The sequence below is a fragment of the Nerophis lumbriciformis genome, linkage group LG31, assembly GCF_033978685.3.
Source record: "Nerophis lumbriciformis linkage group LG31, RoL_Nlum_v2.1, whole genome shotgun sequence".
NCBI classification, from domain to species: domain Eukaryota; kingdom Metazoa; phylum Chordata; class Actinopteri; order Syngnathiformes; family Syngnathidae; genus Nerophis; species Nerophis lumbriciformis.
Genome location: NC_084578.2, coordinates 2,270,001 through 2,292,500, shown reverse-complemented (window position 1 = coordinate 2,292,500; position 22,500 = coordinate 2,270,001). Strand labels below are relative to the sequence as shown.

Genomic DNA, 22,500 nt, shown 5'->3' with positions numbered 1-22,500 from the left:
GCTGATGAACCAACTTTCTCTTTATTAACAAGCCAACAACAACAATGACAAGCTGAACTCCCTTTGGTGCCCTCACAAACGATCTGAAATCACTACCATATTGCTACAAAAATTAACATTTAAACAAGTAAAATCCACTTTACATTGTCATCGGCAAATGAGCAGCTGATGAGAGGAGAGAGAGCAGCGGCTGACACCGTTTGGAAAACAATTAAGGTATATAAATAAATATTTACAGAATATTTCTGTGTAAAAAATTAATTTCACAACGTATATATCTGATGTGGGAGCAGCAGTAAAGTAAAGGCAGCAGAGGGCTACTTAGCTGTATGTGTCATTGTGCCGCAAAGAAAGAGTTTGTTTGCATTACCGCTTATAATAACAACATCGCTAATATTTGGTTAAAATACAGGTTACAGGAGATGTAAGTAGAGTATTGTTGGCGGGTTTTGGATGGTTATTTAGAGGATTTTGTGGGCAAAATAGAGAGCCCCCATTGATTACATTGTTAGCGGACTTTTGATGTATTTATTTACGACTTAAAATGCATAAAAAAAGAAAGAACACGTGTTCATGTCTTACAAAGGATTGTGAATGATAGACCGCACATCTCTGTCTGATGTTTGCGTATTTCCAATATGACTGATCTAATAATATGGCCAGAGTGCAGGAGCTTTCCCCAATCTCCAGAAATAGCCGAATATATTCGGAGCGGAATATTCAAAATGGCTGACTGAATTTGTGGCATTTCGACATTTTTAAACTGTGTTTAACACACTTTGCGGATTGGATGTGGTTTAATGGATACAATGAAACACAATTAAGCATATAAAGTCAACTTGATTTTCCACTCAACCGCTACTTTAACTTTTGAAAGCACATGTCCAGAATGTAAAAAAAAAACAGTACTTAAAGCTAATTGCATAGATTTGTGATTACCACAAACATCACAACAAGAAGAAACACAAAATATTCTGTTTGAGTCAATCTTTGTTTAAAACTTTATCACGCTGGTTACATTCAAATATGATGAGACCAAGACCACATGTAGTACCGCTACTTAGCCTTTTGGAGGCTTCAGACAATGGAATGTTTTTATCCCCAACTGTATATTGAATGTGTGAGCGGGCCACACTGACGAATAGCCCTTCATACATTTTCTTCTACCTTCTTTAAACTCCACAGAGAAAGTGCACCTTGACAGTACCCAGGCCAGAGACCACCGGGGCCCATGTGACCCTGAGTCAGCCTATGAGTCAGATTCATCGGGTAAGAGGGTTTCAGAGCTTAAACAAAATCACAACATTACACTGTGTAAATGTGGTCCTTTGTTTTCAGTTAGTCAACTACCGTATTTTTCGGACTATGAAGCGCACTGGAAATCCTTTCATTTTCTCAAAACTCGACAGTGTGCCTTTTAACCCGGTGTTCCTAATGTACGGAATAATTTTGGTTTTGCTTACTGACCTCAAAGCTATTTTATTTGGTACATGGTGAAATGATAAGTGTGACCAGTAGATGGCAGTCACACATAAGAGATATGTGTAGACTGCAATACTATGGCAGTCACACATAACAGATATGCAATATGACTCAAGGAAACAACACCAAAATGTTATATGTTCCATTGAACATATAGAACATTATACACGGCGCTCAAAAATCTATCAAGATGTTTTAGTTAGTACAACTTTGGTAAGCTATGAAGCCGCACCGCTTGATGGATTGTACTGTGCTTCAACATAGGAGTATTATTATGGTGTGTGTGTAAGGTAAGACATATTATCTGCTGTTTTGTTTCACAATATTATGCAAAAGCAACTTTTCTTACTATCTGGTACCTGCTGATCTGTATTTGGGATCTGCATAAGTCCTGAAAATTTGCGCGCGTACGCCTTTGTAGTCCGTCCTGACTCCGTAGTTGATAAGCGTCTTCTTTTTCTCTATCTTCTTGTTATGTGACATTCATCCTCCACTGTTGCCATTTCTAATATAAAGTAGTGTAAACTTCTTACTTATATCTGTCAGTAAACTCGCCATGAAAGCACTAAAACATACCGGTGTAGTGAGTAAACATTATTCACCCAAGGAACTTTACTTATTAGAGAGTTCCGATTGGACGTTTTTTCACGGGACACATTTCCGGCCTTGTTGTTGTTGCACTAGTGAGCCACGGATGAGGAGATGCTGCTCCGTTATTGATTGAAGTAAAGTCTGAATGTCATTAAAACAGTTAGCTCCATCTTTTGACACTTCTTCCACTCCCGTCCTCACACGCTACACCGCTACAACAAAGATGACGGGGAGAAGATGCTGTCCAAGGTGAGCCACGTAAATAAGACCGCCCACAAAACGGCGCATCCTGAAACGACTGTCAGAAAGCGACTTGAAGATGATGTGTAAAACATCATCTATGCAACATTTTGAGCAAAGAACCACCATTACATGTTATGTAGACCACAAGGAAATCTTTTACATTTAGAAAAATGTTTTAATAATATGACCTCTTTAATGCGCCTTATAATCCAGTGCGCCTTTTGTATGAACATAGACCTGAATAGACCCGCTCATCAGCAGTGCACCTTTTAATCCGGTGCGCCCTACGGTCCGGAAAATACGGTAATTGGACAGATCATTGTGACTAGAAGGAATATTCTGATACTTGATGAAATCCATGTCTGTTACATTTTGTAGTGACGTAAATTTATAAGCCATTCTTGTCCGAGTCTTTGACCCTAATACTATATGAAGATATTGCAGTATATAACCAAGAAAACAAACAACCGTGCAGTCGTCCTTGATATTTTGGTGTTCAAACATGTTGTCCATCCATCCATCCATCCATCTTCTTCCGCTTATCCGAGGTCGGGTCGCGGGGGCAGCAGCCTAAGCAGGGAAGCCCAGACTTCCCTCTCCCCAGCCACTTCGTCCAGCTCCTCCCGGGGGATCCCGAGGCGTTCCCAGGCCAGCCGGGAGACATAGTCTTCCCAACGTGTCCTGGGTCTTCCCCGTGGCCTCCTACCGGTCGGACGTGCCCTAAACACCTCCCGAGGGAGGCGATCGGGTGGCATCCTGACCAGATGCCCGAACCACCTCATCTGGCTCCTCTCGATGTGGAGGAGCAGCGGCTTTACTTTGAGCTCCCCCCGAATGACAGAGCTTCTCACCCTATCTCTAAGGGAGAGCCCTGCCACCCGGCGGAGGAAACTCATTTCGGCCGCTTGTACCCGTGATCTTGTCCTTTCGGTCATAACCCAAAGCTCATGACCATTGGTGAGGATGGGAACGTAGATCGACCGGTAAATTGAGAGCTTTGCCTTCCGGCTCAGCTCCTTCTTCACCACAACGGATCGATACAGCGTCCGCATTACTGAAGACGCCGCACCGATCCGCCTGTCGATCTCACGATCCACTCTTCCCTCACTCGTGAACAAGACTCCGAGGTACTTGAACTCCTCCACTTGGGGCAGGGTCTCCTCCCCAACCCGAAGATGGCATTCCACCCTTTTCCGGGCGAGAACCATGGACTCGGACTTGGAGGTGCTGATTCTCATCCCAGTCGCTTCACACTCTGCTGCGAACCGATCCAGTGAGAGCTGAAGATCCTGGCCAGATGAAGCCATCAGGACCACATCATCTGCAAAAAGCAGAGACCTAATCCTGCAGCCACCAAACCAGATCCCCTCAACGCCTTGACTGCACCTAGAAATTCTGTCCATAAAAGTTCAGAACAGAATGGGTGACAAAGGGCAGCCTTGGCGGAGTCCAACCCTCACTGGAAACGTGTCCGACTTACTGCCGGCAATGCGGACCAAGCTCTGACACTGATCATACAGGGAGCGGACCGCCAAAATCAGACAGTCCGATACCCCATACTCTCTGAGCACTCCCCACAGGACTTCCCGAGGGACACGGTCGAATGCCTTCTCCAAGTCCACAAAACACATGTAGACTGGTTGGGAAAACTCCCATGCACCCTCAAGGACCCTGCCGAGAGTATACAGCTGGTCCACAGTTCCACGACCAGGACGAAAACCACACTGTTCCTCCTGAATCCGAGGTTCGACAAACATGTTGTCCTCACCAAATATACCCGTATTTTTCTGAGTATAAGTCGCACCTGCCGAAAATGCATAATAAAGAAGGAAAAAAACATATATAAATCGCACTGGAGCCCGGCCAAACTATGAAAAAAACTGCGACTTATAGTCCGAAAAATACGGTTCTTCTGTCCGTGGTGCATACTGTTCTGTTCACTAACATCACAGTAATGAAGAAAGTCTACATAGATTGTATATATTTCAAACCTATCCAATAGGATGCAGTAAATCATTTTTCCCCCTCAGATAAACCAATGTCCACACGGGCCACAGACAAGCAGACACGTCCGAGAAGAATGCAAGGTAAGACTATTTCAATCTTACATTTCAAAAAGGTGAGGAACATATTAAGAACAACTTTGTTGTGTGTGTTGGTCTGTAGGGCGACGGCCTGGCAAGAGGAAGACGTGGGATGAGGAGGTTTCTGCTGTGGAAAGACACATGATGTCCTTTATCACAACATGCCGGGTACCTGGTAAAGCTGATTGTGATAACTGTTTGGACTTGGAGACAACAGCTCTTCGAAACAGGAATTGGCTTGACATTGAATCTTATGTCAAAAATGGCATTACAGCTTTGAGAAAAGGAGGTTTGAAGCGGTAGTTGGCAATGAAATGTTTTGTTTTTATTGAGCCCACATCTCTACATAGAAGAACAAGAATGTGTTTCCACTTATAATTTTGAGTCAGTTTCATTTAAATGATTGGTTCACATTGTAATGTTAATGTTTTAAAAAAACTGCTTGAGTTTACAAAACAATGTTTTGATATAATTTATTTTTCTTGCATGATAGCAGGGCTGTCCAACTATTAAAAATAGATCTTGATTTGCAATGTCTGTCTGTCACTTAAGACGGCTCGTTGTGATTGAAAGCTTAGACATGGCATCATGGGAACTGACTGAGAGAGTTATGTGTTGCAACTTAGTCTAACAGACTTAAAGAATACGAGATGAGACTTTGCACTTAAAATCGCGCATTTTTGTGTCTTATCAATTCAACTCACATATTCAAATTCATATAAAGTATGAATATTTACCTTAGTACTCTCTTTCAGTGACTATTATCTTATCTTATTTGCATACCTGCCAACTACTCCGGTTTTCCCGTAATTAGTACGGTTTTCATCAACCTATTCCGGGTTACGGTTGCAGTGATAAAAAATACGGTTTTTCATTAATTAAAAAAAAAAAATTTTTTTAAGTTTTATTCACGAAATCGCGTAACAACAATGACAATCGACACTGCTTCCCGTAACTTCCTATCGAGCCATTCCGAATGCCTTGCGCGAGGCTATTTATAGCACCGCTGCCAAGCACGAGGCACCAGTTGCCATTGTTTCCAAACGAGCGAACGATCATGGAATCAGCCGGAGAAAAATCGCAAACGAGTCTTAAACCGAAAAGAAAACTGCAGTCATTCCGTGAAGAATATTCAAAAGCCTAACCGGGAATAATTATCCGTTCCAAAAAGGGTGAAAACTACGCGAATTGCACCTTGTGCAGACAAGATTTTTCGATCAGACACGGAGGAATTAGCGATGTAAAAGACCACGTTGGGACAAAAAAACACAAGTCTAATGCCGTTGCTAAATTTGGATTTTAGCCACAAAAAGGTAATGACACCAATGTTATCTATTGGAATTGTTTAGTACTGTTATACTGTTAAAAGTGTTTATACTATTTATGCTTTCAAGTCCAAGTTGAAGAAATCTTGTTAAATGTTGACAGCATAACTACCAAAATACAGAAGTATGTCCTTAATATTTTTGCAGTGCTATTTCTGTTGAAAAGTTCAAATGATTACATTAGAGATGTGATGTGCCACTTTTCAAGTGTCTGATGGCTTCAATTAATTTTCATTCATTTTTCATATTTTGAATTATTTTGAAAGGCTTACAAAAAAACTACATTTGAATTGTAATTCCATGCTATTGACAGGACTATTAATTTTAATGAAGTTAGCTTACCATGTTTACAGTATGATAATTGGGATAGAAATGTGAATTTTAGGCACAGAATATTTTTTACAATTGAACAAGGCAGTAGATTATACAAGCTTGGACAGAAAGTTAATAATGACACCAATTTTTTTTTTAATGGAATTGTTTAGTACTGTTTTACCATTTGTTTACTGTAAAAAGTGTTTATACTGTTTATACTTTCAATGAACAAATTGAAGTCTTGTGAAAGGTTGACAGGATAACTGGCATTAACTGTCAAAATAATTTCAAACTATTGAAGTTAGCTTACAGAATAAACATGTCAATCAAACCATATGATTTTTGCTGTAATATTTTTGTTTTGAGAAGTCACTGTGACTGATAGAAAAGTGATGGTTTTAGCAACATTTTAACCTGTCTGAATGCAATCAATCATTTTGCGGCCCCTGGACCCTGGCTACTAGGTTTTTCTGATTTTTTTTGAAAAGTTGGCAGGTATGTATTTGCACCTTACAAATAATATGCTCAAATACATTTTCAACAGTATCAGTGTTTAAGGTCCCTACAACGTAAGTTAAACTTGAATGTGTGTCAAATGGTCCAAAGTAAGACAGACAAATCTAAAAGTGTGTACATGGTTGTCCCACAAATCACTAAAAATCTGGAAAGCCCACAGAAAGCTGTACCTGTTCAGCTGACAAACTTTACTTTGTCTGGTCCGATTAGGTTCATTAGGTCTTCAAAGAATTATGTATTTTTTTATTTTTATAGCCAGACCTGTGTCTTGATTTTTCCTCAGAGGTTCTAAAGTGACTGGCTATAATAATAAAAATTATATTTACTTTGTCTGGTTGACAATTTAAAGTGGTGTCTGTTTCTGACTGCTCCAGTGTAGCAATGCTGTGGAACCTTCAGTAATGGTGGTTCCCACCTCACATGTTCTCAACTTGTGTCCTTACAATGTGGTATAGACAAGACTGTGTGTTCTACACTGTGATTACCAATCAACCATCTGTAGTTCTCAGCGCATTGCACCTTGGTTGCCCGCTGTGTGTGTCTGTGTGTGTGTACGGTGTTGCTGTCCGTCAAAAATATATTGTTTAGGTAAACTATATCATATCCGTGCTCAAACAAAAGTATAATTGCTCCTAGGATTTTTAAAAGCCAGCCACTTGAGTAGATTGAAACCTTTTGCCAATGTGATTTTACTGGAAACAAGCATACAAAATGGGCTCAACCAAGAGAGAAAAGAACCAGCTCGTAATTTTCTAAGGCTTCTGACCGATTCTGACTGGACCTTTTTGGGGAAATCAATGTGCTCGGAAGAATATTCTAGAAACAAATACAGGTAAGCGTGCTTTAAGCTTCATGTTCTCATTGTGTTGCACTTTTTTATGTGTAGAACTATTTGAAGACCAGTGAGATCTGACCAATCATTGACTATTTGACTGCCATATAATGCATCAAGAAATGTAAGATATTAGTAATGCATGGTTGACTTTGACTTGCAAAGCTATTTGACGTGGAACAACTGATCTTACAGCAATATATTATTAATGCTTATTCAGGTTTACCACATTGATTTGCTTATCTTGCACCTGTCACTATCAATTAGCGTTATAATTATGACTTTGTTTTTTCTCGCAGGAATCAAGACTCTGGAGGAATACTGAGTAAAGAGAGTTTGGGAGAAGCAGGTACATACTGTAAATGCCTAAAGAACATGTCATTGCACATTGTGTGCACTGTGCCATGCACCAATCACCCTTCATGTCCGCGAGATCGAAGTTTTGTTTATTTTCAATCAAGCTACTGTTAAAGCATACCTTTTTTAGAATGAATATAGTTTTATTGAGAGAGGCTCTACACAACTCAAGACTTTTCCCCTGCCATGCATGTGGCTTGTTCCTGGACTGCAAAGTGTTTGCAGCCAGTTAGATCAGTTAGGTTTCTTGTAAAAAGACTGCGACCATGATTGCTTTTTCTGTCCATTTCATCGTCAACGTCCCATCACACCATTTACTTGGTTCCTGTTTATACTTTTACAGTGTCAAAGCACTGCTTGATCCAATAAAGCCATTAACTGCTCTTGAATGGGTGACGTGGTTTTTGTACCGGCGATTTAAATGGTGTGGTTTTTGTTTTGTTTGGGCTAGTATGCGGAGTGTGGCCGTCACGTTGACTTCTGTTTGAATGAGCCTGGTTGAATGAGCCTGCGTCTTAGGAGGGCATTGCCAAGGTGCTGGTGCATTACACAGCTGCACATATTTTGAAATTGCATTAACAAGCATTTCTCATCAAATTCACTCAGTGTAATTACGGTAGGGTCTGATTTGGCCAGGAGTCTTACGTATACTTGTTCTTTTACAGGCCTATACAAATGGAGAGAAGAGGTCACTTGAAGAGCAAAGTCGAAAGGATTATTTTACTCCGCAGTGTTTAAATTTCCCACAAACTGGCGAGAAAACACTAAGCAGTTGTGCAAGTACCAACTCCAGAACACATAAAGACATCCAAAAGGATGCGAATAATTCTGGAAAAACTGCTTGCAATTCAGATTTAAATCATGAAAGTCAAGGAAAGAAGATGTTACAAGACACAGAAGCTGTTTTGCCAAGTAAATTGAGACCAACCGTTGATATTCCAAATCAGACTATGAATGTGGAGAATATTCTGGCAAAGGTCTTGGACAAAACTAAAGGAAACAAGGCAAGCTACACAGGTGAAAACGCAAACAAGGGGGTGACAGCTCAAGTCTCATGTGAAGAGGGCTCACAAGACAGAACCAGGAGGTTAGGTCGTTCGAGGAAAACGGTCGAAACCAAACAACCGACACGAACAAGTCAAAGGGCGTGTAGGAAAGTGGTTAGGTCACCGGAACCCAGCACTGATGAGGAAGACGTAGAAAAGGAGCCATGCAAAAAGCATTTCTGTTTATATTGCAAGATGCCTTTCACCCAACTAGCAAAGCATTTGGAAAAGAAACATGCCGACGAAACAGACGTAGCACATGCCATCCACTTTCCCAAAGGCTCCAGAGTCAGACAAACTTTGCTCGACCAAATACGCAGTAATGGCGATTATGAGCATAATACCAAAGGTCTCAAAAAGCCAGGTAAAGAAGACGGTTCCCAAAAGGAATTAAGTCCAAAAATATGCGTTCGGGACTTTCTACCTTGCCAGCACTGCTACACTTTTTATCGCAAAACTGATCTGTGGAGGCATGAGCGCTCCTGCAAGGCCAGAAAGGGAGATGAAATGTCCAGCGGGATTCCAAAACAGGGAGGCACAATTGCCAGCACGACCTCACAGCTGCTTCCAATGTCCGAGTTCTTAACAGAAGGCTGCAAGGAAATCATCCACATCATGCATCAGGATGACATTGCGAGGCACATCAAAAATGATCCACTCATTTGCAAGTACGGCAATGCCTTGTCTGCAAAGTACGACCATGACAAGTCTCAATTTGCTTACATTGGACAAAAGATGAGAGAATTGGGTCGATTCATGCTTACGGTCAAAGAGCTTGACAACAGTGTACATTATTTGCATGAACTGTGTCTCCCATCACGGTTTGAATTAGCTGTTGAGGGGGCCAAAAAAGCGAGTGGGTTTGATCCAACATCCACTAAGTTCAAAACATGTTCCCTTGTCTCAAAGATTGGGTACTCTTTGAAAAGAGCTGCAGAAATTGCCTTTGGCGAAAGTCGTATGACCGAAAATAGCCAAATGGAAAGTGAAGTTAAGCAGTTCATACAGCTGGTGGATACAAAATGGAACCAGTGTTTTTCTCGAAAATCTTTATTAGTATCTTCAAAGCAGGAGGTCAGGAAAGTAGAAGTGAACACATCAAGTGTGACAGAGGATTTGATAAAACTTCACAGGTTCATCACCAATGAGGAGGATGAAGCGAGGAAAGAGCTAAAGGAGAGTCCTAGTGTGGCCAATTGGAAAAAGCTAAGTGAGGCCACACTAGCAGATGTCTGCCTCTTCAACAGAGCACGGGTAGGAAATATCGGTAGACTGCTCTTGCTTACCTACACCAGCAAAAAGTTTTGTGGTAAATTTGTGCCATCTGCGGATCAGATTAAGAAATGCACCAAGCTGGAAGTGGAACTTGGTGAACACTTCACTCGGTTGGAACTAGAAGGTCAGTATGGAAGGAACATGTTGGTTCTGCTTACCGAGAAGATGAGTTTGTCACTCGACCTTCTCGTGGAAAACCGCCAGAATGCCGGTGTGATGGAAAGTAACCCTTACCTTTTTGCACGGACGGAAGGCCCGTCCTTCATCCGAGCACTCGACTGCTTCCGAAGGGCTACAGTTGAATGTGGTGTAAAAAACCCAGAGGCACTCCTGTCGCCCTCATTGAGAGAGCAAATCGCCAACTGCTGGCAGTTAATGAGCCTCAGTGAGCCTGAGTTGGATGGAGTCGCCAAGTTGCTGAAGAAGAGTAGCCAGGAGTGTTACAAATTGGCCAAAAATGCTACGCAGCTGGAGGAAGCGAGTAAGCAATTGCTCCAGTTGGAACGAATACGGATACCAGTTTCAGCTAATCCACCAAGCATCGGTGAGCATCGTTTATTTTGTGCTCATGACTTGTTAAAATAAGTCACATTTCCACCAAGTGGTCCAGTTTGATGTGCTACGGTAAATTGGTGAATCTTAATCAGTCTTACTTATATTACATAAATTCTCTTTTTTTTCTTGATGTATTCTGAATTATTAGACAATAGCGTGTCTAAGTCTTACCGCACAAGTAAACAATCTAAATATGGGACATGTTAGGACACTAGACCATGGAACCATGTGTACTAAACTGTTCCGCTTGGTGGAACAGAGGCTATGGTCAATCACTGAATACAGTTTATAGTTTGCTGATGATAAATCATTTTCAAATATCACCATTTCTAAGGCTTGACTTTAAATTAAATGATTATCGTTGTTATCTTTATAGGTACTCCATCAAAAGCCACTCCGAAGAGAAGACCCTGGAGTGAACGAGAACAAGCTGCTGTAAAACATAACATGAGTGAATTTTTAGGAAAGATGAAGGTCCCAGGCAAAAAGGATTGTAACGCTTGCATAGCTGCCGAACCAGATCTCAGTGGAAGATCCTGGACAGATATCAAAAACTATGTGCACAACAGCATTCAGACCATACGTAGGAGAAGTAACCAGCACAAGGATGAAAGGAATAGTAAAGACATCAATCCAAAGACAGGAGTATCTGAGGTCCAAACCAACACAAGGACAGATTTGGAAGACCTGGCAGTTGGTTGTATCATGTCTTCAGGGCTTCCAGAACACTTAAGAGAAAGTTCAAATTGTGTCATGACCATGGTACCGCACACAAACCTGAGAGAACCGACCCAGTACACACAAGATATGCCTTTAACATATACGTCCTTATGTCCTGCCAGCTCAGATATGGTCAATACCAGTCAGCCTTTGATGTCCTCATTCACGGCGCTGAATGCGACAGATACTCAAGTAGTTCCGACTTTTACGCCACTCAGCACTACAAATGCACTAATGTCTCCTGTGTACACATCAGACCTCAACAGTATACACCCAATGGCAGCTTCATATTCACAAAATTCCTTGAGTATTCCACATTCTCCTATGTATGCCCCTCCGGACCATTTAAATGTCCCAATGCTTCCTAGTTTTAGTCCACATAGTGTTATAGGTACCTCAATGCTTCCTACATATACACCATTGAACTCTCCAAGTCCGCCAATGGTCCCTGCGTTCTCCTCACCCCTAAATGACAGAAGTAGCATGATGGTGTCTTCGTTCACGCCTCTGAACCACTCCAGTACATCGTCCTACCCAACAAGTCCACCAAGAACTTCAATGACTGCACAGGTTGTCCCAACAGTCCACGGGGCTGGCGTTCCCGACAGATTGCCGCTGGTTCAAGAAAGTCCATCCGTGACCACTCCAAGGAAACAAGTCCCACCGTCCGCCAAGCCTCAGAAAAGAATCAAGAGGTTGTGGAGTGGTGAGGAGCAGGCAGCGGTCAGGCGTCAGTTTGGAGATTTTTGTAGTCTAGTCAAAGTGCCCGGCAAGAAGGACTGCGACGCTTGCTTGGCTGCCGAACCTGCTTTGAGTACCCGCACGTGGCGGGAGGTTAAATATTATGTACACAACTCCATTCAGTCAATCAAAAGACGAGGTCACGCAGCTGTCCCGAAACAAACTGAAGGGCCGAAACAGCAACTAGAAATTCCCATGTCTAACCCAGAGTGGGATGGTCCTGTTTATCTGTCACTGTAGATTGTACGAACATGTTGGAATAGGTTCTGTCATCAACCATCTTTAGAATGAACAAACGTAATTACTGTACGTTAAAAAATATGCTTCCACCAGTCTTTTATTAGCCATCGTAATATTGTATGTACAATTTGTACAGAGTGCCCGGTCAAACTGGTCTATTCGGAATCAAGTCAACTAGAACCAGCTATTAGTGGTTTACTTGTGCATGAATAGTAACTCAGTGGTTGAAACTGAGCGCCTTGTGTGATTAGTTTGCATATACAGTACCTTATGATCAGTGTGGAAGATCGTCAGTGCTTCGGTTTATATTTGTGGTAACATTGGTTGGGTAAGCGAGCAGCATCTACCAGCAAATCTTTGTACTTGGTCTTTCTGACAGCTGTTAATTGAGCACCTTGACTCCTGAACTATTTTACTCTTAAGCCAACTTACCATGTTGTAGATGGCCCCAATATCCATAACACTGTGTATAGACGTCTCACATGCCCATTCATGTAAGTTATTTTGGTCGTTCGATTTTTTATGTGTATGGCAAGGTTGCCGAAAAGCAAGTGACTGCGTATTACAGTTTTAGTACTTGGTGTATTTGGATGTCTCTCAGAGAAAAACACTACAGGGTGGTTTTAAAAAACAAAACGTAGGTCAAAATCACCCTGATGTTTTATGTTTTAAAACCGGGCTCTGCCACTTTTACTGTCATAAGAGCCATATTCTCCTCCAAAATTTCCACTTAAGAAAAATAGTCAGAAGATGCAAAACACACGTTTAGAAGTTTTAATATTTTCTTAGTTTTACAGGCAAAATATGTCAATGCAGAATCAAACTCTGTATTTTCTTGAGGTTTTTCATTTTGGGGATAGGTGTAAGTTAGCTTACCATGGCTCTCTTGTGCATACGTCTCTCACCGGCCCCACTTCCCCTTTTCCTTGCCTTCCTTATGCCTGTCAGGACTACAGATGGGTATTATTAACATTCTAACTAATACTAGTACAGTGCAGTAACCTTTGAAGCGGTGCCGGTGCTTAAATGGGGCCCTAACCAGTACTTAAAAATGGAAAAAATGCACTTTTTAGTTTAAAGACAACAATGCCATTTGACAGAAATGTGTGAAAATTCAGTTGAACAGGCTAGCACAGGGATGCCCAAAGCGTGGCCCGCGGGCCAAATTGGGCCCGTCCTGGCCGCCAAAGGGTGTTTCCCAAGTTTAGTACATATTCATTCTGACTTCTTTCAAGCGGCACAATCATTGATGGCATGATCGCAAGGCTCCTCTGTAAAAAAAAAAAAAAAGTCAGATCTTACTGTACAAATCTGGTAGCTTAGTTGCCAGAAATGTATAGTAAAAATATCAGATTTACAGTATTGGCCATAGATTTAATTTGGGGAAAAATGGCAGCTCAACCAGAATTTTAACTTAAAAACCACTGTGGTACAGTTTTTTTTAAATATTGAGTCCTCATCATGGGGTATCAGGCCTGTTTGCAGGCATTGATGATCAGGGCTCGCCAGCCTTCTCTGTCGTCCGCCCTATGTATAAGTTCTATATTGTTGATATTTCCCATAAAATGTCTTAGGCTGTTGATATGTTGTTCGTTGTCGACCGGGAGATTTCTTTCCGAGTTTTCCTGTTAACATCAGTTTTTCTAAGGTGTCTTTTCGAATGATATGTCCGAGGAATTTTAGCTGCCTATTTCAAATCGTTGCAATTAGAGATCTTCTTGTTTTTGCCCTCGCCAATACCTCTTTGTTATTTTTCTTTTCCGTCCATGATATGCAGAGTATTTTTCTGAAGAACCACATTTCAGTTGCCTACTAATTTTCTCAGTTGTTGATTACTTAAAGTCCAACATTGACAGCCGTAAAGTAGGAAGACCATACCGTATTTTCCGCACCATAAGCCGCCCTGGGTTAAAAGCCGCGCCTTCAATGAACGGCATATTTCAAAACTTTGTCCACCTATAAGCCGCCCCGTGTTATAAGCCGCATCTAACTGCGCTAAAGGAATGTCAAAAAAACAGTCGGATAGGTCAGTCAAACTTTAATAATATATTAAAAACCAGCGTGATGTGGGCGCGCATGGAGTCGTATATCAACATGGACGGAGCTGCGTGAAAAAAGCCACCCGGCCTCTTCGCGTAAACTTAAACTTAACCACTCGCTCATCTTTTCTTCATCCATCCATCCCTTCGAGTTAGCTTTTATGATGACGCCGGCTGGAAAGGTCTCTTTTGGCAAAGTCTTTCTTTTGAATATCACCATGGGTGGAAGTTTCTGGCCATTAGCATGGCAAGCTAGAACCACAGTGAAGGATGACTTCTCATTCCCTGTGGTGCGAATATTCACCGTACGTGCTCCCGTTGTATCCACAGTGCGGTTCACAGGAATATCAAAAGTCAGTGGAACCTCGTCCATGTTGATAATGTTCTCTGGCCGGATCTTTTTTTCAGCTATCTTGTTTTTACAATATGCACGGAAAGTAGCCAGCTTTTCTTGAAAGTCTTTAGGCAGTTGCTGTGAAATAGTAGTCCGTGTGCGGATGGAGAGATTGCGTCTTTTCATGAACCGGAAACCTGTCGCTTAGTAGGAGCCATTTTGTGGTCTTTACAGATGTAAACACACAAAGGAAATGAAACGTAATATCCGCGCGCTTCTTCTTCTTCTACGCGGGCGGGTGGTTGCTTACAGTAGAAGAAGAAGCGCTTCCTGTTCTATGGGGGCGGGTGCTTACCTTGGCGGTTGCTTGCGTAGAAGAAGAAGCACTTCCTCTTCTACGGGGAAAAAAGATGGTGGCTGTTTACCGTAGTTGCGAGACCGAAACTTTATGAAAATGAATCTTAATATTAATCCATATATAAAGCGCACCGGGTTATAAGCCGCACTGTCAGCTTTTGAGTAAATTTGTGGTTTTTAGGTGCGGCTAATAGTGAGGAAAATACGGTACATACATTTTGAGGACTCAAAAGTGTCAATTGAGATGTTTTTATTTTTAAATATAAGACTCATTTTGTTGAAGCTGTCTTGACATGGCAATCAGTTGATCTCTTATTCATCAGAGGCTACTGTGACACCCATGTATTTGAATTGATCGACCTGATTTATTGTCTTTCTAATATAAAGTATTTTGGTGTAAATTCTGGTGACTGAGCTGCCCGTTTTTTTCTACCGCAAAATGTATCGATGTATTATTTTTTTAGGCTAACTAGTTAGGTCTGGAATCTGGAATTTTCAAACCCTACACTACAGTAAAGTTGGGACTTTTTGGCGCTCTATGGAGAAAGATAATCTTGCTCGCCACGCTACGCCCACATCCTCAGTTAAATTTCGAAGCGTTTAGGTTTAGTTTGAAAGCGATCAGATAAAATATCCTGGGGGAACTGGTGACAGAACACCTGGAAATGGTGAAAATCTGCAGAAAATGAACTTTTTGAATGTTTTGGGGTTAAAATGTACATCAAAGAGTTGCATGGTAAACAGGATTAGGCACGGGACTGTGTGACAATTTCTAAGACCTTTTTGTGAATCATTGCCGGTATGAAGTTAAATTCCCCAGTTGCCTGGTAAAAATGGCTGTTTGGCCTGCGGACCATTGGCATATTTTCACTCAAGCCTTTGAAGGTAAAAAGTTTGGCAGCCATGGAAATGACTAAGTAATGCGTTCCAAAATAAGAAGTAAAATCCACAACAAGTTGTCATAGTTATTATAGGAAAAATAACAATGTAATGTTTGATGGTCGATAACATGTTACTTGCATAATAAAAGGTGGTGTACTCTGCAATCTCTTGCCACCAGAACAGGGCACAGATGGCTACTTTTTTTTCCCCGGTCTGCACGTCGGCACCGGTACCTTTTGTTGAGCTAGGTTTCGGTACCCATCGCCTGGTCATGCCACGTTCACAGCCTCACAGAAAGTCGGAAACCATAGAACTCTTCAAAAATTCACATTTCCCTCTGTTTTAAAAAAAAAAAAGAAGGGAGCCTTGACATGATTGCCTGTTCCAGAAAAATATATCTACCTCCTTTTGTTGTTCCGCTTTTATTTTATGCTGGCCAAGAAATAAAAAAATGACAGATTTTGAATTGTCCTTCCAGTAACAAACCGCACTTAGAGCAAGACTTGTTTGCGTTGTTTTTGTGCCCGTTCACATCAAACTGTTATTTGTCAAGACAAGTTGAATTAACAACCGAGTAATCATAGTGTGCTTATAAAAGGATTACTCCCGTCCCTTTGTTGCCCCGCTGTCCCGGTCAAACAGTCGTATCAGTAACCGTGCTTGCCCTCAGCATCCCTGATGTATTTCATACATACCGTGATATTCGCCTGTAGCTATCACAATTGTCCAGATATTTGTTCTGAAATAGATGTTGAACTACTAATAACGTATGTTGGCCCCAGTTGATGCCTTTTATCGTGTATTGTAAAAAACAGAATCTGTGCTTGTACAATAAAACATTTTACATGTGTCCATTTGTTTGGAGTTAGTCATCATTGGGGGTTAGTAACCTTTTAGCCGTCGTCACTTGTCTCCAATACAAACAAACTTTTAAAAAAAGTTTCTAATAATTTTCTTTTTTTTAATTTTTCTTGCGGAAGTCCTCACTTTAGAAGCTTCTTAAGAGGCTGAAGAACACACTCTGAGCGTTCTCTTCCGCAATCGTGCAATTGATAAGATTTTTACGGTTCCACTTTCGATTTTGCTTAATGATTCGGTTCCTTATCGGTTCTTATTTGGGGAAAAAGAGAACAAAAAAGTGGATTAGTATCAATTTTGATTAGTTTAGAGGTAACACGACCTTACAGAGCCTACAATGAGGTGTTAAGAAGCACATATATGTAAGAAAAAATAACTATTTTCAACATAAATATAAGAAATAAATATTTAGAAGGGTCCTTGAGGGTGCATGGGAGTTCGCCCAACCAGTCTACATGTGTTTTGTGGACTTGGAGAAGGCATTGGACCGTGTCCCTCGGGAAGTCCTGTGGGGAGTGCTCAGAGAGTACGGGGTATCGGACTGTCTGATTGTGGCAGTCCGCTCCCTGTATGATCAGTGTCAGAGCTTGGTCCGCATTGCCGGTAGTAAGTCGGACACGTTTCCAGTGAGGGTTGGACTCCGCCAAGGCTGCCCTTTGTCACCCATTCTGTTCATAACTTTTATGGACAGAATTTCTAGGCGCAGTCAAGGCGTTGAGGGGATCTGGTTTGGTGGCTGCAGGATTAGGTCTCTGCTTTTTGCAGATGATGTGGTCCTGATGGCTTCATCTGGCCAGGATCTTCAGCTCTCACTGGATCGGTTCACAGCTGAGTGTGAAGCGACTGGGATGAGAATCAGCACCTCCATGTCCGAGTCCATGGTTCTCGCCCGGAAAAGGGTGGAGTGCCATCTCCGGGTTGGGGAGGAGATCTTGCCCCAAGTGGAGGAGTTCAAGTACCTCGGAGTCTTGTTCACGAGTGAGGGAAGAGTGGATCGTGAGATCGACAGGCGGATCGGTGCGGCGTCTTCAGTAATGCGGACGCTGTATCGATCCGTTGTGGTGAAGAAGGAGCTGAGCCGGAAGGCAAAGCTCTCAATTTACCAGTCGATCTACGTTCCCATCCTCACCTATGGTCATGAGCTTTGGGTTATGACCGAAAGGACAAGATCACGGGTACAAGCGGCCCAAATGAGTTTCCTCCGCCGGGTGGCGGGGCTCTCCCTTAGAGATAGGGTGAGAAGCTCTGTCATCCGGGGGGAGCTCAAAGTAAAGCCGCTGCTCCTCCACATCGAGAGGAGCCAGATGAGGTGGTTCGGGCATCTGGTCAGGATGCCACCCGAACGCCTCCCTAGGGAGGTGTTTAGGGCACGTCCGACCGGTAGGAGGCCGCGGGGAAGACCCAGGACACGTTGGGAAGACTATGTCTCCCGGCTGGCCTGGGAACGCCTCGGGGTCCCACAGGAAGAGCTGGACGAAGTGGCTGGGGAGAGGGAAGTCTGGGCTTCCCTGCTTAGGCTGCTGTCCCCGCGACCCGACCTCGGATAAGCGGAAGAAGATGGATGGATGGAAATATTTAGAATTTAACAAAATAAAACTTATGTGGAAATTACACAAGAATGTAACATTTTTAAAACGCTTAAGATTCTTTGTCATCTCCCTGGTGAGCTCAAGAAATTGGGAATTTGGTGGAAAGGTTTTTATATATTAACAAGGTGAAACTAATATATGAAGGCTCATAGCGTGCAAATCATATTTCAAGCATTCTTTTGATATCGTTTTCATGATTATGGCTTATCCATCCATCCATCCATCTTCTTCCGCTTATCCGAGGTCGGGTCGCGGGGGCAGCAGCCTAAGCAGGGAAGCCCAGACTTCCCTCTCCCCAGCCACTTCGTCCAGCTCCTCCCGGGGGATCCCGAGGCGTTCCCAGGCCAGCCGGGAGACATAGTCTTCCCAACGTGTCCTGGGTCTTCCTCGTGGCCTCCTACCAGTCGGACGTGCCCTAAACACCTCCCTAGCTCGGGTGGCATCCTGACCAGATGCCCGAACCACCTCATCTGGCTCCTCTCGATGTGGAGGAGCAGCGGCTTTACTTTGAGCTCCCCCCGGATGACAGAGCTTCTCACCCTATCTCTAAGGGAGAGCCCCGCCACCCGGCGGAGGAAACTCATTTGGGCCGCTTGTACCCGTGATCTTGTCCTTTCGGTCATAACCCAAAGCTCATGACCATAGGTGAGGATGGGAACGTAGATCGACCGGTAAATTGAGAGCTTTGCCTTCCGGCTCAGCTCCTTCTTCACCACAACGGATCGATACAGCGTCCGCATTACTGAAGACGCCGCACCGATCCGCCTGTCGATCTCACCATCCACTCTTCCCTCACTCGTGAACAAGACTCCGAGGTACTTGAACTCCTCCACTTGGGGCAAGATCTCCTCCCCAACCCGGAGATGGCACTCCACCCTTTTCCGGGCGAGAACCATGGACTCGGACTTGGAGGTGCTGATTCTCATCCCAGTCGCTTCACACTCGGCTGCGAACCGATCCAGTGAGAGCTGAAGATCTTGGCCGGAGGAAGCCATCAGGACCACATCATCTGCAAATAGCAGAGACCTAATCCTGCAGCCACCAAACCAGATCCCCTCAACGCCCTGACTGCGCCTAGAAATTCTGTCCATAAAGGTTATGAACAGAATCAGTGACAAAGGGCAGCCTTGGCGGAGTCCAACCCTCACTGGAAACGTGTCCGACTTACTGCCGGCAATGCGGACCAAGCTCTGACACTGATCATACAGGGAGCAAACTGCCACAATAAGACAGTCCGTTACCCCATACTCTCTGAGCACTCCCCACAGGACTTCCCGGGGTACACGGTCGAATGCCTTCTCCAAGTCCACAAAGCACATGTAGACTGGTTGGGCAAACTCCCATGCACCCTCAAGGACCCTGCCGAGAGTATAGAGCTGGTCCACAGTTCCACGACCAGGACGAAAACCACACTGTTCCTCCTGAATCCGAGGTTCGACTATCCGGCGTAGCCTCCTCTCCAGTACACCTGAATAGACCTTACCGGGAAGGCTGAGGAGTGTGTTCCCACGATAGTTGGAACACACCCTCCGGTTCCCCTTCTTAAAGAGAGGAAAAAAACTAACCTATGATCATCAAAAAGACAGGAAACAAATGCTTGACTTATCTCACTTTGCACGTTCTGTCACATCCTGAGGGGGACAAGCGGCAGAACATGGATGGATGAATTAGTTTTTAAATTTGAAGTTGAATTTGATGACATGAATGGACTTTTTGCAGCATATCTAATTGAAGGAAAACATGCGACCCTTCTGACTACAAGTGAACATTCCCCTACAGAAAATCCGGAGCACTGTGGCAAATGTGTGCAAGCTTTTGGCCACAAACTTAGTCACTGCTCGGTTGCTCATTGCACTCTTCCCTGCTGTTGTAAAGAGAGAGACGTGCCGCAGTTGTGACCTGGAGCGGGTACTTACTGGAATCCTGTCTCTTGTCTTGCTCTTCTAACTCAGAAGCCATTCATTGCAATTTAACAAATAATAGCGCTAACATGTTGTAATCTTTCCTTGTAAAATGTAGCCCGGACGCCGTGTTGCTGTGTGCCGTCACTACGCACATTGCGTAACAACATCATTCCCGTGCGCTTAAATCTTTAAGGGGATCGTTTGAAAAATTGGCAAGCGATCCTAAGAAACTGATACACGGGGATTTCTGAACAAGAAGCAGTTTTGGATCATCACGCTGAGGCAGGAATGTTGATTTTATGGAAGCATTGGCATGTATTTGCTGGTAATATTTGGACCCGGTGTGAATCAAATCAAAGCTGGAGTTACATCGTAAGGTGCCAAAAGAGCGAAGAGGAGGGATGCCACACATTAAACAAAGGACGGCAATGGAGGACATCTTCTTTACACTACAAAGAGGTGGTCTTTGCGTACATGTGTCGTGTGCACCTACAGCGGGAAGCCTATTGTCTCTCTCTCTAATACTCCAGGTTTGTGTTTGTGGTCCACAGGATGTCAGCGGAATGTCCCTGAGCATGCTGGCGGCGGCCGGAGGACAGGACGACATCCTCAGGTTGTTGATACGGAAGGGCGTCAGGATCAACGGGCGGCAGAAGAACGGCACCACGGCCTTGATGCACGCCGCGGAAAAGGTAGCGTACCGTGCTGCGCCAGACGGCCTGTGGTGTGTCCGTGCAGACGTCTTGTCCTCTCTTGCAGAACTGTGTGACCACTGTGGCCATCCTGTTGGAGGCGGGGTCACATGTCAACGCGCAAACGCTGGGTGGAGAGACGGCCCTGATGAAGGTCGGGTGACATTTCCTCCCTTGCTTTGGTTTTTTTTTGCTTGTTTTGGTACATTGCATACAAAACAGTGAGGTGTATTTTTGTTGCATTCACAATTGTATGCGCTCTTTAGAGGCACCACTGCATATGCATGAGGGCTGCACGGTTTGGAGAGAAAACCTCATTTGTTCCCTCCATTATTGCGATTTGATTTGCAATTTTTATATTTTATACATAAAAATGCATAAAACTGCAAAAATAACGAGTGAAGAAAGACATTTTACTTTTAGACTGTCAATCAGCATGTATATATATATATATATATATATATATATATATATACAGGTAAAAGCCAGTAAATTAGAATATTTTGAAAAACTTGATTTATTTCAGTAATTGCATTCAAAAGGTGTAACTTGTACATTATATTTATTCATTGCACACAGACTGATGCATTCAAATGTTTATTTCATTTAATTTTGATGATTTGAAGTGGCAACAAATGAAAATCCAAAATTCCGTGTGTCACAAAATTAGAATATTACTTAAGGCTAATACAAAAAAGGGATTTTTAGAAATGTTGGCCAACTGAAAAGTATGAAAATGAAAAATATGAGCATGTACAATACTCAATACTTGGTTGGAGCTCCTTTTGCCTCAATTACTGCGTTAATGCGGCGTGGCATGGAGTCGATGAGTTTCTGGCACTGCTCAGGTGTTATGAGAGCCCAGGTTGCTCTGATAGTGGCCTTCAACTCTTCTGCGTTTTTGGGTCTGGCATTCTGCATCTTCCTTTTCACAATACCCCACAGATTTTCTATGGGGCTAAGGTCAGGGGAGTTGGCGGGCCAATTTAGAACAGAAATACCATGGTCCGTAAACCAGGCACGGGTAGATTTTGCGCTGTGTGCAGGCGCCAAGTCCTGTTGGAACTTGAAATCTCCATCTCCATAGAGCAGGTCAGCAGCAGGAAGCATGAAGTGCTCTAAAACTTGCTGGTAGACGGCTGCGTTGACCCTGGATCTCAGGAAACAGAGTGGACCGACACCAGCAGATGACATGGCACCCCAAACCATCACCCAACCATGCAAATTTTGCATTTCCTTTGGAAATCGAGGTCCCAGAGTCTGGAGGAAGACAGGAGAGGCACAGGATCCACGTTGCCTGAAGTCTAGTGTAAAGTTTCCACCATCAGTGATGGTTTGGGGTGCCATGTCATCTGCTGGTGTCGGTCCACTCTGTTTCCTGAGATCCAGGGTCAACGCAGCCGTCTACCAGCAAGTTTTAGAGCACTTCATGCTTCCTGCTGCTGACCTGCTCTATGGAGATGGAGATTTCAAGTTCCAACAGGACTTGGCGCCTGCACACAGCGCAAAATCTACCCGTGCCT

The 22,500-nt window shown here is 43.2% G+C and overlaps 1 protein-coding gene and 1 long non-coding RNA gene across 3 annotated transcripts in view; both read left to right on the top strand.

The window, feature by feature from the left end:
• LOC133574272 (uncharacterized) overlaps positions 1-5,512 on the top strand; it is a 6,618-nt gene extending 1,106 nt beyond the window's left edge. Inside the window, exons 2-4 of the long non-coding RNA XR_009811389.2 lie at positions 1,186-1,269; positions 4,347-4,403; positions 4,483-5,512. This is a non-coding gene — a long non-coding RNA (uncharacterized lncRNA). The remainder of the gene's footprint in view (positions 1-1,185; positions 1,270-4,346; positions 4,404-4,482) is intronic.
• Positions 1-22,500, top strand: part of mphosph8 (M-phase phosphoprotein 8) — a 68,630-nt gene that overhangs the window by 18,606 nt on the left and 27,524 nt on the right. Inside the window, exons 8-9 of one of the 2 annotated variants that reach the window (XM_061926104.2) lie at positions 20,837-20,977; positions 21,045-21,131. In XM_061926104.2, the coding sequence (XP_061782088.1) occupies positions 20,837-20,977; positions 21,045-21,131 (228 nt within the window). Of the gene's footprint in view, positions 1-8,410; positions 10,611-10,997; positions 14,453-20,836; positions 20,978-21,044; positions 21,132-22,500 lie in introns of those variants that run through there. The other variant, XM_061926103.2, reaches the window with a different exon arrangement.